At 37.4% G+C, this 16,221-nt stretch overlaps 1 protein-coding gene across 1 annotated transcript; it reads right to left on the reverse strand.

Annotated features, from left to right (window-relative positions):
* Positions 1–191: 191 nt before the first annotated feature.
* On the reverse strand, positions 192–16,146 carry EIF2AK1 (eukaryotic translation initiation factor 2 alpha kinase 1). The gene is made up of 15 exons (XM_031045602.2): positions 15,603–16,146; positions 14,998–15,156; positions 13,054–13,190; positions 12,274–12,305; positions 11,721–11,820; positions 10,837–10,917; positions 10,298–10,397; positions 8,564–8,615; positions 7,470–7,824; positions 6,259–6,370; positions 4,795–4,901; positions 1,540–1,660; positions 1,329–1,408; positions 773–1,006; positions 192–395 (listed from the first exon to the last, which is right to left on the reverse strand). Exons 1-15 carry the CDS (start codon positions 15,697–15,699, stop codon positions 270–272), a joined length of 1,893 nt encoding a protein of 630 aa, XP_030901462.1. The 5' UTR covers positions 15,700–16,146; the 3' UTR covers positions 192–269.
* Between the last annotated feature and the right edge of the window lie 75 nt (positions 16,147–16,221).

Consider the following 16,221-nt stretch of genomic DNA (forward strand, 5'->3'; position numbering starts at 1 on the left):
AAGTTATGTGCAGTAGTCTTAAGTAAATACATGCTGCACTTTTTCTCGTTATGTTTTTCCCTGTAACCCAAATGCTTATTTACACAAGTTAAGTTGTCCTGAGGCTCTGCAACGTGAGTACTTTCCGCTGACTGGAGACTTCTGAACTAAGACAAAAAGATGAATACCTATAAAGAACAGACAGGAGAACCAAAATGCATTGAAATGTATTTATGTAAAAAAAGGAACATTTTATATAACTTAGCATACAATAGAGGTTCTTTCCATACTTAAACAGGGGAACCTAGTTCCATATGTTGTTCACCTTGTTCTTTTGAAAGCAGTCTTATTCTCTCTCTCAGTTTCTCTATTTCTTCCTCTTGCTGTCTCACCTTCTGTTGTAGGTTTAAAATAACCTGAAAATTGAGAGCCAGTTTACTTCATTTATAGATGCTATTCTGCATATTTGATACTACAACTTAATCCACAAACAAAAAAGCATGACAAGGGAAAACTATAAAAAGAATCTGCAGAGCTGCTGAAAGTTTCAAAACCTTTTCTGACCTATAAGAATATCTCAAAATCAACAGCCCGGTCTTCATTTATTTCATTGCAAAGACACTAGAAACATTAATACAGTGGCATAAGTACCATAACTGGAAAAAAGTCTTAATCACACAATGCTTTTAAGGTACAAACAAACAAAAAAAACTTGATAATATAGGAAAACAAAAGCCATTTTCTTTTTATATTTCTTTATCTTGTAAAGGTTGAGGTTATTGACATAACTTACATGTTCCGTGGTATGAAATAGTTCACTTTCACGGAGCTGAGCAGCCGTTGGTCTTTCTGTAGCATTCTGACTGGTGAGGAGTTTAACGTATTTGGCTTGAATAGGCCATTTCTTATAGAAAGTATGAGGAATTTGGCCATTCCGTAAACATGTAAGAACTTCTGTTCTTTCCATTTCTGTTCCAAATGGCTGGAAGAGTTCTAGCAGGATAACACCCATGCTGTACATGTCTGACTGGTAATGAAGAAAAAGTGTGGTATAGCTGCTATTTTTAATTACTTAGTGGATTTCTTTTCCTCATTAAGAAAATCATAATATGAAAACATTTCATGACAATGAAGTTTCCTGATAATAGGAAAAGTATCAGGACACTACTGACAACACAAATTCAAATCTGTACATTCCTCAAGATCTTAGAAACAAATTATTTTTGCCATGTTTCAGCAAAAAACATTAGGAGAAACGGTAGGAGGCATACTTATATATTTACCTACTGAAAGACTTGTCATTCCAATCACCTTCATGTGTTAATAGAAAAAAAAATACTGCTTCCTACCTTGAAATCATAGTGAGATCCCTGCAATTGTTCTGGTGAGGCATAGAGGCAGGTCCCCACTCCTGAAGTATGCATCAGTCCTTTAAAAAGGCAATTTACACTTCTCAGTTAGTGTTACCTTGTTACCATTTCACTTCAGAATTTGATATTTGATGGTTTTAATATCATAGAAACTTAATCACTGAAACCCATTAAGCTTTTTTTCTCTTACCATTTTTCCTTTCTGTCTTAAACCACTGGTCTGCATGATCCCAAAGAAGGTCTTTGCAGGCTAATCCAAAGTCTCCTATTTTTACATGATGATCTGATCCATGTAGAAAGATATTTCTGGGCTACAAAACAAGACAGTATAAAATCTATAAATATACCTGTATAAGTAAGTATGAAATTTCAGCTGTTTCAAGACTATAAAATCCAGTGTTTCACAGGTATAATTAACACTCCCATTAGTGAGAGAGGGGAAAAAAAGTCATAGCTAATACCAAGTTATGTGTTGGCAACACCATTTGGGCAGAAAACACTCATATGAAGGAGGTAGAAAAAAGAAAGAAAAGCAAAACAGGAAATAGCTTTAGTGGAAATGTAAAGTTTTGTTTGTTTTTTTTTCCCAGCAGAAAATGGGAAATTTGCTTCCCCAAATGATAGCATACCTGACTTAATGCAGCACATGGCAGAATCACATCTCTTCTTAATTTTGCATGTGATTTTTTTTTCTTGCTCAATATAAACCAAAAGTAGCATATCTCAACTCAGACAAAAAAATCACCAGGGACTGTTGAATATACTTCTTACACTGCAAACAGCCCAAAAGGGCTTGGTGGCACTGACAGATGAAAAATTGGCTATAATCTGGCAGTATGCACTTGTAGCCCCAAAACCAACCATGTCCCAGGCTGCATCATGAGCAGTGTGACCAGCAGGTCAAGGGAGAGGATTCTCCCCCTTTACTGCTTTTGTTAGACCCCACCTGGAGAAGTGCATCCATCTCTGGGGATCCCAACATAAGGAGGATGTGGAGCTGTTGGAGCAAGTCCAGAGGACACCACAGGGATGCTCAGAGGGCTGGAGCACCTCTGCCATGGAGACAGGCTGAGAGCTGGGCTTGTTCAGCCTGGAGAGGAGAAGGTTCCAGGGAGGCCTTACTGTGGCCTTTCAAAACATAATGGGGCTTACAAAAAAGCAGGGAGACCTTTTACCAGGGTCAGTAGTGACAGGATAAGGGGCAACAGTTTTAATCTGAAGAGGGTAGATTTAGATTGTATAGAGAAGACATTTTTTACTGATACTGGCATAGGTTGTGCAAGAGAAGCTGTGGCTGCCCCATCCCTGGCAGTGTTCAAGGCCAGGCTGGATGGGGCTTGGAGCAACCTGATCTAGTGGGAAGGTATCTGTGGCATGGTAGGGGTGTGTGTGAAACTGGATGGTTTTATGGTCCCTTCCATCCCAAACCATTCTATAATTTTATAATCTAGAGGCTCAAGCACTCCCAGATATGTCTGTATGTACAAATGAGATGAAACTTCTGCCTGCTTGCGCTTCCAGGAACTTCACTGACCTGAAGCTCAACTATGATGACTCACTTCTTCATGCTATAAAATTAGGAAATGAAAGAACTGAAGGCATTAACACCATCTTATGCATTCCTGCTGGGCACAAGCTGTGGTTAACAAATGTAAGTTAATGACCAAGCTTCCGTTAGGTCATGGCAACTCCTAATACTTGTTCACAGCCAGCCTCAGAGCACAATACAGAAATGTGTCTCTGTTTCTTGCAAAATGTAAAAACATCAGATAAATACTGAAAATCAGTAATTATCTGTCTTCTATGTTTAGGCCAACAGTCTTATGATGCTTTTCCACCTACATCCACTCATTATTATTAAAGGACAGTGACAAGTCTGGCTGGACACCTCTTCACATAGCCACAGAGTCACTAAACACAGAGATGACAGCAACTTTAATCACCTCTGGAACAAACATTAACTTTGCCAGTCCAACTTGTGGAAGAACTGCCCTTCATGTTGCAGTGTGCACAGCATAAGCAGAATTTCAGATGTCAATGCAGACTGCATCTCTTTACCATTAAATAATGGAGCTAACGTAAACACCCGAGATCATAAAGAACAAAAAGCTCTTCATGAAGCCTGCTCAGGTGGCAAGAAGGGAAATAGTTCTGTTAAGAGTATAAAGCAGACATTGTATCAGAGATGGGTAATGTCCATGTCTTCAATGAGGATCAAATTTAAAAGATACAGCAGTGCCAAACAAGTTGCTAGGCTTCTCATTTCCACTGAACTAAAGAGATAATCAAGGCCGCCCACTCACTGGACTTCTGTTCTCAAAATTTCAAATGCTGAAAGACTTCCTTGTAACATTATCACAGAAATTACTGTTTCTGCAAGACGTCTGCAAAATCACCTTTAGAAGAATGTGTGGTGAAAACAGTAAGCATGGCCTCAAAAACAAGTTCCCACCATGGAATTCTTTATACAACTACCAGGACTTGGATAATAAGGCCATGATGATGCTTAACAGGAAAACCAGAAAACAGTTGATCCTGAAACAGCTGGCAGAAACAATAAAATTAATCCAGAGTGAACACTGTGTGTTTTCAAGTAGTTCCAAGTTTCCACACATGGAGCTTTAATAATCAAGATGATCTTTACACTCATTTCCTCATACAGTTACTGTATCAGATGCAGAGAACCTCTGTAGGAAGCAGAGTAGGAAAATACACATTCATGTCCTTGCTATTCCAGTCAGATTAAGCAAAATCCATCTACTTATGTTTAACATTTAAGTCAAAACTATTCTTATGACTGGAATTCCAAAAACACTTTACAGGAACTTACAAACGGCATGCTATTCTAATCAATCAAAGTGTTACTATTTTAAGTCTGCTCTTCATTATTTTTAATTGGAATGAAATCAAAACTTTTCATTCATTATCACGTACAATTTCAGTCCCTTAAGGAAAATAACAACCATTTTAAAAGACAGCAATTATTTGCAACTATAACTTGAACATATTTTCCAAAGCTGATACAGTTAGCCAACTGAGGTGTAGCCACTGGGCTTTGCTTATTTTTATAATTACCTAAAATAATTTAATTTCTTTTAGGTAATTAGGAAATTTAGGTCCTATGCTGGTTAAGGAAAGACCAAGACAAAACCAAACCAATCTGACCATCCCTGTTTTGAACAAGAAAATGGCTCCACAAAGGAGAAAATATCTCCAGAGTTTAATTATAATTCACTTTAAGTCCGTGTAATTGAGCACAATGCTTAATGGAAATATGATACTGGTGTAGAGGAGACAATGTACTTTTTCATACATAAGACAGCTACACTCTTAAAACTCCAGGTCATCTCAAATTTAGCTATAAATTTGCTTTTATTCTCCCATAATGTAAGTTATCTTTGTTTTCTTCAACCTCAAGTGTAATTAGTTCATTCAATTAACTTACTTTAATGTCTCGATGCATCACTCCCATGCTGTGGATATAGCATACTCCTTCTAGTAACTCCTGAAAAATTTTCATTGTCCAGCGGACATCCACGAGATGGTATGGACCTTAAAACAATTTAAGTTCTAAATTATTTTAGTTGATTTTAATGAGCTATTGAAGTTTACAATGGTTTGTCTTGTTGAATTTTATTTATGACATGGAAGAAATTATTAACAGAATGAGCACAATTTATAAATGGAATTTCCCATATTTCTCCTAAGATACTGTTTTTGAAACAGCAAAAAGTCACTAACTGCCTAATTCCAAAAAGGAAAATTATGAGATCATGAACATGTGTCTGCCTGAAAAGATTCTTCCAAACTCCATAAGACAGTTACTTGATAATGAATTTAAAAACTCTTTACTTAGATGGAAGTACTGAATTAGAATGAAAACTACAATTCCAGATGAAATCATATTAATTATGTAACAACATGTTTTCTGTATCAGTATCAATTTGCAGCCTTCCTTTTTGGATCCTAATTCTTCTGCTGTTGTGCTACCCTACTAGGTCAAATGCCCTAGTAATTCTGTCATTCCCTGACCAGGAACATCATCTTTTAGCTTATTTATGCTAAAAGACTATGATTACAGGAGAGATCAGCAGACGTCAGCTGATAGCTGGCATCCATGACTAAAGAGAACAACAGATTTATCTTAATAGTGATTAAAACTAAGATTAAACATTAACCATACAGTTTATGCCTTACAATCTGTTAAGCATATGCTTTTTTTTTTATACAACCAGAGAAAGGAAGATGTCTCTAATGCTATAAGAGCATTAGACTTGTTCTTCCAAATGTCAACAGTTATTGAAGACATCTTGGTATCAGTGCATGAGAATTCCTCTGGGCATTCCAGCAAGGTAAATACTACCTGCTTTAGACCAATGACAAATCAGCCTATGTAGGAGTTCTGATTCTTAAGAATAAACTTTTATTTTTCTTGTAATCTGTCTGGAACAGAAATGTATTCCTATTTTCCACAGCAGATAAATTAGCCTGCAAAAGGTTCTATTTTGTACCAGCAAGACTACTACCAAAACAAAATTTCAATTATTTAAACAGCTTTCTGAGAAAAAGCAGATCCTGGCAATAAAAAAAACTATTCCAAGTAAGTAGCATTGCCCAGACAGAGATGTCTCCAGGTAACAATTATGCCTCAGGCGTACATTCATTCTTTTTTGAAGAGTTGTCTAAAACCCATGAACTTAAGTCTCTTTACCAATATCATAAAAAGATTCAATACTAGCTGCTAGTTGATGAAATGAATAAAGAATCTAATGATGATTCTATTTATCTGATGAAGAAGATCCATATTATAAGCTGCTGAAGTAAAACAAAATCAGGCAAGTGGACTTTCAATTAGGAAAGACAAAATACTTGCTTCATAATGAGTCAGAAATATTTTAAGACTTCTTACTGGACATTTCCTCTGTTCTCTCGTTGCATCTTTTATTACGGTCAAAAATCCAGTCCCACAAAGATATTTCACACAGCTGCATTTGTATATGAAGCATCAAATGATACTCCACCTAACAAAAATAATAGTCTATGATGTTGCCACTTTAACATAAACAATATTTCTTTAATTATTTTTCTTTAAAGCTAATAAAACCAAAATTTGTTCATTATGCTAAAAAAACCTAGTCAGATACCAAAATAAAATCAAATACAGTATTACTAATCTACTGTGTTCAAGAAGCACATGTAACACTATGTAGTTTTGGGGTGGTTTTTTTTTTTGCTTGTCCTCAAATGTTAACAATTGTTATGATAAAAACTAACAGAACAGCCAGCTACATATCTTATTATTCAAATTAGAGTTTAAAGCTTCTAGACACACTGAACAGAGTTTCATTTTGGCTTAAGAAAACAGTGTAAATTAATATAAATTAGAAAAAATCCATCTCAATGTGGAATTTCATAGAATCATTTAGGTTGGAAAAGACTTTTAAGGTCATCTAGTCCAAATATATGATTATTAATATGAGTATGTCATTTCATACCCAGTTTCTGATAATGTACTAGTTCATTTGATAGCCTGGACAACTCAAGAAAACACCTTTAAAATATTGGATCTGTTGCAACAGGGAACTCCAAATGATATCAAAAGCTTGGAGCATTCCGGAGCTGGCTGTGTTATACAAGACATTTCAGTGGTATGAATGCCAACCAAGTTTCAGAAGCATAGGCAGAGTGGTGATTCCACACACCTATCTGCTTTTCTCTTTTCCATGTGGAATCCTACACTATACAGGCACCATAGGACATACCTAGACACTTTCATGAATAACATCTGAATTAGCCATGGTTACTGAAGGCTGAGGATTTTCAAGTGCAATTATGGATTGAGTTTTTTTATGCAGTAGTACTTTTTATTCATGTAGGTACTTTGAAAAGACCCAAGATGATGGTAACTTTCTTGTATGCTGAGTTCTGCCAGCCCTTCTGGTCAGCTTCCTTGTAACAGTGTTACCCATTCAAATAAAAGTTGTCTGTATTCCTGACTCTAATCACAGTATTTTTTTTTCATTTATCATTATAAATCATTCCTCTGTCTACCAAACTCTACTTTATAAACATGGTTAAAGTAGGTAGCAGATAAGTATATTTAATGAAAACTGCATTTACCTCAAACTCTCCACAGACTGCTACATGATTCTTCGAGCATTCTTCAGTGCAGGACTTACTTCCAGTGCTAGCATCTTGTTCCAGACTGGTATGAAGTACCCGTGATGAACAATTTTTCACATCAGTTGATCTACTGCTAACACTACTTACAAAGTCTTCTTGTAATTCTATGGATAATTCACATTTATTTGGTTTCATACACTCTTTACTATTGTTGTTCGTAAAATCATTCATACATGATTCGCTACCCAGATTTCTAAGACTGGTACTGTCACAGGACTTCTTTTCTTGAGAAGTAGGGTCGGCAAAGATAATTGAACTACCACTTTCCACACTCTGAATGTGACAGCGATCACTGAAAATAATAAAGTAATGGAGAGAAATCAAAACAATGTACCTAGTTTTATACTATCTATTTGTGAAACACCATTCTGAAAAGTGTTGTTTGATTGGGGTTTTGTTTCTTTGGGTTTGTGTTTTTTCCAGTTGCAAACTGCATTCCAGAGTAAGAGTTCAGCTGCTTCCCCATACAAAACTTTAGGATTACGTAACTGACAGTGCAGGCTCCAGCCTTTTTAATACCTTCCCCCAGCAGGGATTTCTGAGAGCTGACCCAGACAGCTCATAGATACATACAGTCCTAGGTCACAGCATTCACTGGACAGATGTATGATGCAAGTCCATTCCTTCTAACTTAGGAAGTTATGCTATAATTCTCATAGAACTCCATCTCCTTATTGAAAGGGCTAATCAACACTTCTAAGAAGCAGAAGGAACCATCACTCTAGTGAGATTCCACAGAACTAGTCAGTATTTCTGACTGGCACAGAACTTCTGAAGTAAGCTTAAAGCCCAGTACTATATTAAGATACTCAGAAACTGAGATCCAAAGAAGGTAGAAGTATTCAGTATTATTCTTCAGCTTATGCAACGAGAAGCAATGACAAGGATAATTAAGACTTTTTTGGCAATACTTTAGAAGCAAAAAGCACTTGTGAAATCTATGATGAATTCTGTACTCTCTTAACATTACTTTAAAAGAAGCCTTATGTTAAAGACAAATAAATTCTATCATTGAGATTTATAATACTTACTTCCTACTCTCTTGCTCCAAACATAATGGTTGCAACTCCATTATTGTTTTACCTACAGGATGAAAAGATAAACATTTTAATATTTGTTTTATTTTAATAATTAATAATATAATAATATAATAATTAATTTATTTTAACATTAATTTAATAATAATTAATGTTACTTTTTAATTTTTAATTTAATTTATTTAATAAATACTTTTAAAAAACTAAATACTATAAATTAATATTTAATCTACAGCATCTCACCGAATTTAGCTTCATTACCTACAGGTATGTTTTTTCTCTATTTCTGTGCTGCAAATGGTGCTTGTTAATCTAATAAGAACCAACTATATGTTTTTTTTGTTTTTCTTTACATGAAAATACATGTTGTATGAGGTCACTTGAAGGGTTGTACTGGGCTCTCTTAGACATTCACCTAGATTTAACCTTTAAGATGTTAGCCTGTTCAAAATTATGTTATTATAGCTTCTCATATATATAATAGCTAAAAAAGCAACTCCACAAGACACCATCCTTTGCATCACTATGCTGCTGTTTTGATACTTAATATTTTGGAAACAGTTTTCATTAAAAGTGTATATTTATGTGAAAAAGCAGTTTGTTTTAGCACAAAGAAGGTATGAAATACTAATCTTCTAAGCCAAGGAAAACCATTAAGTACCACAGGACCTACTTACAGATCTAGTTACATACTTATCACCATTGCATACTTGTGAAGTACTCCTATCAACTAAAAAGTTGCATCCTTCAAGATTCTCAGTATCATTAGTTAGAAAGTCTTGTCTGTATTATCATACTGACAACTTCCTATGCATTTTCTTTTGTGTTTATAGCTGACCATGAAGTCATTGATTTGGAAAGCAATAAAGGCATACAGAGCATAAGATGATCAAAAGATTTAACTGCTGAAGTTATTCCACAAAAGAACAAGAAAGGAAAGGAACAACAGATTAGGCTTACAAAGGGACCAAAGGATGTGTGGAAAGAGCCAAGAACAGAGTAAATTAATAGAAAAACAGTGGCAGGGAAGAAGGTGTAAAATGAACATAAATGTAGATAAATTCTCACCAGTTACAGACAGTAGCTGATACACACACACACACAAAAAAAAAAAACACAACAGACTTCTCTGTCACTGTAGGACTATAATATGCAATTCACCAAATTGAAAAACTCTCCCGTGAAGAGTAAAATAAGAGGGATTTCCCCCCCCCCCTTATTTATTTCCAGGTTCTTTCAGTTTTTCTAAACTCTTTTACAGATAGGAAAGGAGGCATAGTGGGAGACTTGCTCGAGTTTTGCTACAACTCCAAGATTTCATAACACTGTGGCAAATTTGTGGGTGGTTTTCTTTTTATTCTATTCATCACTTTTCCCCCAATATCTGAAGCGGCCTATCCCTCAATATTCATTCTTCTCCTGGTTCTCACTGCATTCCACTGAACTTCACACAGCTTTAAAATCCTTCTCATGTATTACCAGAAGTGAAGCTAATATTTCAACAGTTAAGAATTCACCATTAACTAAAAGGTAAGTTACTATGCAAGAGACTGAAGTGCACAGAAGGATATGAAGATCTGATGGTCACCTGTAGTTTGTGGATTATTTCTTTTGTTTTAAAGATAAAAAAACAGTTATTTTATCAGAGAAGTGATACCCTCCTGGAAATAATAGTACAGAGATTATAAGCAGGATGCAAGCAAGATTGACGCGATATGCTGCACTTTCCTTTTGGATGTACTGTTTGAACTTGTTCCATCCAAGCAGTGTGATAACCTACAATATTAGGATGCTGCAGCCCAGCGAGCACTTTAACTTCTCGTAGCACCTAAAAAGACCAAAAAGAAACTGTATGACCATTCTTTATTCTGAATACTTAATAAACCTAAAAGATAACAAAAAAGTAACAGTTTCTGACAGAGAAAGAACAGATAAAATTGTTACAGTAATAGAGAAAATTTTGAAGCTTCAGAACTAATTACGACTTTCATAGTTGCAGAGGTGAGCAAATTCAGGTGGTGATCTTAAGGTCCTTTCCAACTCTAATAATTCTATGATACTATGATTTAATGGATATAAATACCTCTAATTTACTTTTTTTCTACTAGGTATTGATAGTGTCAAATCTATAGAAGCTCAGAATGCATAAACCCATTATTAACATTTTTTATGTTTTAGGAAATATTAACTGCATTACTAAATTCTATTAGAATCAGCTAGAGCAGATAGGGAATTAAACCAGAGATGAAATACATGAAAAAGTATACCTTCATGCAATCTCTTCTTGTAGCCTTCTTAATGCTAATTTTTTTGATAGCATAGAACTGACCATCTAACTTGTTTCTAACCTGAAAACATTTGCAAAAGGAAAAAATAGATGTTAATATGTTTAGATGAATTAATTACTTTCTAAAACTTAATTTCTGCACTCCATTCATGTAACATCCCACCCATATCAGAGAGTGAAACTGGGATTGGGCTCAGCTGTCTAACATAAGGATACTCTGCTTTTGCCTTCTTACAGGACTGCAAACATCTAATCCGATCTTTGTGAAATACATGGTTTCACATGTATCTTTCCATCAATAATAAAATGCTGACAGGTCCTGACAACTGCTTAAACAGGTTCTCAGTAAATCATGAGACCACAAGTGACATTTACGCATGGCACATACCATGTGGAGAACCGTAGGCTATCCATATGCTAAAGTATTCAATATTAATCAACACCGGATTGGACAGTTTACATTTATATTAAGGCTGCTTTTTTTCAAGCAGCCACAACTGGAACACTGGGGTGTGCAGACTAATTAGTTCCTGTGGCTGGCTTTTAAGTCAATATATATCACAGTACTTCACACAAGAATTTTTCATTCACTTAAAAAGGATCAAAACACATGAAGTAAGACATCTGATACATCCTGCTTCCTATAAACAGAAAGTAGAAACTGCAACTGAGCATCTTTTGAAATTAAATGCCAACATCCTTCACATGTGCAGGTTTGCATTGCTCTATTGGAAAATAAGTATTTTTCATTTTCCATTAGAAATAAAACCCAAGCAAAACAAAAACTAGCCAAAACAGTAACTCTAAATTGCAAAGAAAAACTAGACATAAACTGATCAGTTACAAACAGAAGGTAAAGTATACCTTGTATACTTTACCATATCCTCCTCTTCCTAGCCTCGCAATCTCATCAAATTCATTCAAGTATCGTGAAGACTGTGCTTCAAAGAGAACTTCTTTTTCCCTAATCAAAAAAAAGGCTGCATTAAAAAAAGTTACAGGTAAGGTACTATATAGGCTACAGGTGTACACAACCTAGAAATACTATTTACATTATGAAAAGAAGCAGGAAATACTTCGACATCATCATGCTGCACAATTTCCTGTTTCAGTGAATACTGAAAACCAGCAGACTGCAACAGTATACATATGTGCTACAAATCACACTCTATGTTAACAGAAGTATTAAGATGCTTTCTTTATGCTTATGCCTGAAAAATCTTGTTTTCCTGAAGGGTGGCACTAACTGTGAGAGTTGTGCTGAAGAAGGAATTTTCCCCAGATCATTTTGAGAGTTTGGAGCAATTCCCAAATTGTTTCAAAGCAAAAATATGAAATGCAGTATTAATTAAATTCAGAATAGAGTTCTTTAAGGGGGGAATTAAGTTTAATATTTCTAATGGTTTCGAATACATACCCAATTGCATGAGAATCTCCATTATCAAGTTCCTGTAAAACAACAAAATTCAACATGAAAACATGCCATACAAAATAATGTCTACCATGCCATCAGCACGGAAAGCTTAATCAAAGTAGAAATGACAACCATATTCTTAAAAGAAAATGTGCTACTGATAGACATTCACATTCTGCAGAGAGCTCCACCAAAGTAAAGTATTATTATCCCACCAGTCATCTACTAACATCTCTCTGCTGGAGAGATTACTGTGCTTTTAGAGTTCTGCTGGCAAACAGGATAAAATGAGGGCTCTAAAATGTGCTTAAAACAAAATTAACTAGCTTAGTTCAAGCAGATAAGCAAACTGGTCTGATTCAGCCTGAAGCACATAACACTATACAAATTATGCTCTTCACAATATAAATAGAAGGATATTGACATAATCAGCTGGAACAGTTGAAAGTGAAAATGGATGTCTGTCCATTGTATTAAAAAAAAAAAAAGAAGTAGCAATATTTAAAACACCTTATCTCTGCTTATAAGGATCTTTTAACTTTTTTTTTTTAATCTTATTATTTAACAAGGACAAAGTATTGCTAGCTTCCAAAGCTTTGGTTTGCACCCATAGAACCAAACCTTGCTATCTCAAACACTGAAGGTAGAATGGGAATACCATTTTGTATAATTATCAAAAAGACCCAATCCAATACTAAAAGAACCCCTAAACAAAAGCCTCCTTGGATGCAATATGTTAATCCCTTAATGCAGAGGTCGCTAAGGAAATTTAACAAAACTTACCCCATTAAGTATTTGTCGATTAGCTGCTTTCATTAGTTCAGTAATGGCTCTATTATGCTGCAGTCTTACAGTACTAAATTCATCACAGAAAGCAAAAGGGGAGAGCAACCCTGTTCTTGTGAAAGCCTGACGAAGTACTGTACAAAGGAGCAGAGAAAGGTCACATTAAATACAGCCTGCCAGTAAAACCATGTAAACAGTTGGTTTGCAAATGAGAAACTTTATTTGAAAGATAGTACATCTTAAAATCTGAACAGTCACTCCTACCCTGATACAGTTTCCCATACCCTTGCAAGAAAAACAATTAAATCCAAACTAGAGCTGCTCTGTGGGAATCCCTTTGCATAACACCGTTATTTGCCATGCCCTTTGTAGTCACAACTACATATCCCCTACCTTATCTCAGCAGATAAATTATGCAAGCATCCACTTGTTACCTTTGGACAAATTTTGACCAGTAAAAAGAGAAATTCAAAGGGTGCTTACAATAACAAGGACATGTTTGTAATAAAAAGTAGCAATGTCAAGATTTTCTAATTCATAAAATCACACATTTATGGACACACTCCCTCCCACCCTCGCCTCCCTCCCAAGCACCACATCTTTCTCGCTTGAAGAAAATGCTAAGGCAGACAAAAACCTAACACTGAAGCTTGGTGCAACTGCAAAGATGCTATAAAAATGCCCTTGAAAATTTTAGGAGTTTCAAGGTCTTAAAATAAACTCGCCTCTAAGAGGGTTTTTTAAGATGCTTCTTTAGTAACAGTATATAAAAACCCCAGCATATTACTTTATCTTTTAAAGGAGATAAAGTTTATTGAAAGTGAACCTATAACAAATCAGGAATGTCGCTACACAAGCCCTATGAACACAGTTACAACAGAAAAAAATGGAAAACTCCATCGTTGCCAACACGAATATACCAGTCAAACCCACAAAACAGACAGGATTACTGCAGCATGTTTTTCTTTTACTCATCAGGTTTATTCCACTTGGGAAATTGGTTTAAATTGTGCCAATGGAGAAATGTAATCTTCCATAGAAGTACACCAGGAAGCCAAGCAGTTACATACTTTGAAAGATGCCCAGGTTGCATTCTTTTGTTCCTCTCCCAAAAGGAGGAAATTTAGTTGGGTTGTTTGGTTTTGCTTTTTTTTTTCCTTGGCATTTTTTATTTTGATAGAGACAATATTAAGACCGGGGGCCAAACATCTACATCTTTCTTCAAGAACAAAAAACTAACAGTTGCCTGCACTGTTCTTACTGGATGCTATAAATGGCTTCCATTTTAAGTATAAATGAAGTATCAGATTTTATTTTCTACAGTCACATACAATAGGAGAAAAACCTCAGAGACTGTTTCTCAAATGCATTAAATGTGTGCCTAAGTGAACAAAATACCTAAGATAACCCACATGCCAAAAAGACACATTTCAAAAGAAATGCTTCGCATCTCAAAATCCAAGCTCCCTGAATTATATAATTCCTTATGGGAAAATAAAGGACTTTTAAAGGTATTTAATTTTCACAGACAGCAATTTTGAAAGATTTAGTGAAGACTATGCTACAGCTCAGTAGCTGTATTATTATATATTATTGATAAACATTTTAATTAAATTCCTCTTCTGTGTTTTTATATCAGATTTAAGAGATAATTTACCTGCTACCCTTCTCCTGATGCAACGCACATGATTTAGCTGCTATAGAACTGTCTGATCCTTGCATCTACAGCAACATTCTGTTATTATTTTCAAAACCAAGACACATCCTCAGTCCCATTTGAGTTTATTCAGGGTATTCATCCTCTTCTCCAAATTATTCTTGGCCCAATAGGATGAGACCTACAGCTTTCCATTGATATTACACTGTAATTCTACACAGAAGCATCTCACATATATTGCAGTAAGACAGCTTAAGAGACAGAAAAGAACTACTCTTACTAACTTCGGAACAAACACCTCGAATGAACAGGGTTGTGCGTGTACATGTGGCAGAGATGCTCCAGCAGTGACACAAGCAGCAGCTGGTTTTGGATCGTCGAAGTAAAATTCACAAACTTCTGTGACCCGTTTGCAACTCGAAGCTCCGCAGGCACATCCGATTCTGGAAAAGGCCAGTCGGAAGAATGAATTTAGGTGTCAGTATGTGCCTATTCACGTCAAAACCACCCATCAACCCACACAGCTTCAACGCAGCCCCGGCTCACGAAAAGGCACCGCACAAGTAGTCACTTAGAGAGAAGCTTAAGACACTAATTAGGAACCCATTTATTCTTATAAGAGCGTACAGGAGCTAACGGAGAGGATGAGCTTTCTCTCCCCGAAGGGGGGAGGCCTGGCTGCGGGGCAGGGCGCACGCTACCAGGGGCCTGCCCGCTCTTGCATCATCCCCGCGGGCGCCGCTTCCTCAAGACGATGAGTGGCTCTCCCCTGCATTCCTAACCGGGGGAGCTGGGCGCCCAGCCGTCACCCGCAGGAAGGGGGGACCTCCCTACTCCCCACGTTCCCCGCGGAAAACAGGGCCGCCCTGCTGCACCCAACCCCGCTTACCGTCAAACCGCGGCTCTGGGCTCTCCTCAGGGAACTCGATGGCGGGCGGCGGCAGCTGGGGAGCCGCGGCCCCTGGCGGGAATCCGCCCCGCCACATGCCGGGCTCTGCGGTCGCGGCCTTGGGTCCGGCCGGCGGGGCCTGCCCGCCTCTCTGAGCGCAGAGCAATAAATCGTTAGGTGGCGAAGTAAATCGGTGAGGAACAAACAGAGCTCAGAAGGCAGAAAAGGGCGGAAAAGCCACAGCCGAGGAAGGGGCTCGTACAGAAGCTTCACTGTGGGAAGACAAGGCGCCCCCTTACGAAGTGGGGCTGGCGGAAACCCTTCATCTCCGCGGAGGGCTGCGGCTCCACGCATCGACCACCAAGCGTCCGGCTGAACACCTAGGCCTGCACCACCTCCTCCTTCTCTTCTTCCCCGTGAGAGCACGTAGACGCGGTGCCATCGGCCCTCTCGCCCTGACCGGGGGTCGCCGAGCCCCCTCTAGCGGCTCCCGGCAGCGGCACAGGGGCGGTGCTGGTCCCCGTGTGACCCGGAGGAGCTCGCTTCTCCCCCCCGCCGCCGCCACCGCCTCCTTTCCTCCCCCCGCCCGCTTGCCCGGCCGGCGCCGGGCCCCGGATGC

This window comes from Melopsittacus undulatus, chromosome 8, assembly GCF_012275295.1.
Source record: "Melopsittacus undulatus isolate bMelUnd1 chromosome 8, bMelUnd1.mat.Z, whole genome shotgun sequence".
Taxonomy (NCBI): domain Eukaryota; kingdom Metazoa; phylum Chordata; class Aves; order Psittaciformes; family Psittaculidae; genus Melopsittacus; species Melopsittacus undulatus.

What these genes read in the sequence shown, in the direction of transcription:
- EIF2AK1 (XM_031045602.2), bottom strand. Translation starts at nt 15,699, where the DNA reads ATGTGGCGGGGCGGATTCCCGCCAGGGGCCGCGGCTCCCCAGCTGCCG. An exon ending in TTCGAGGTGTTTGTTCCGAA is followed by an intron (nt 13,191 to 14,997) that starts GTTAGTAAGAGT and finishes TCCTTTGTACAG; the next exon opens with TACTTCGTCAGGCTTTCACA. An exon ending in ATCGACAAATACTTAATGGG is followed by an intron (nt 12,306 to 13,053) that starts GTAAGTTTTGTT and finishes GTTGTTTTACAG; the next exon opens with GAACTTGATAATGGAGATTC.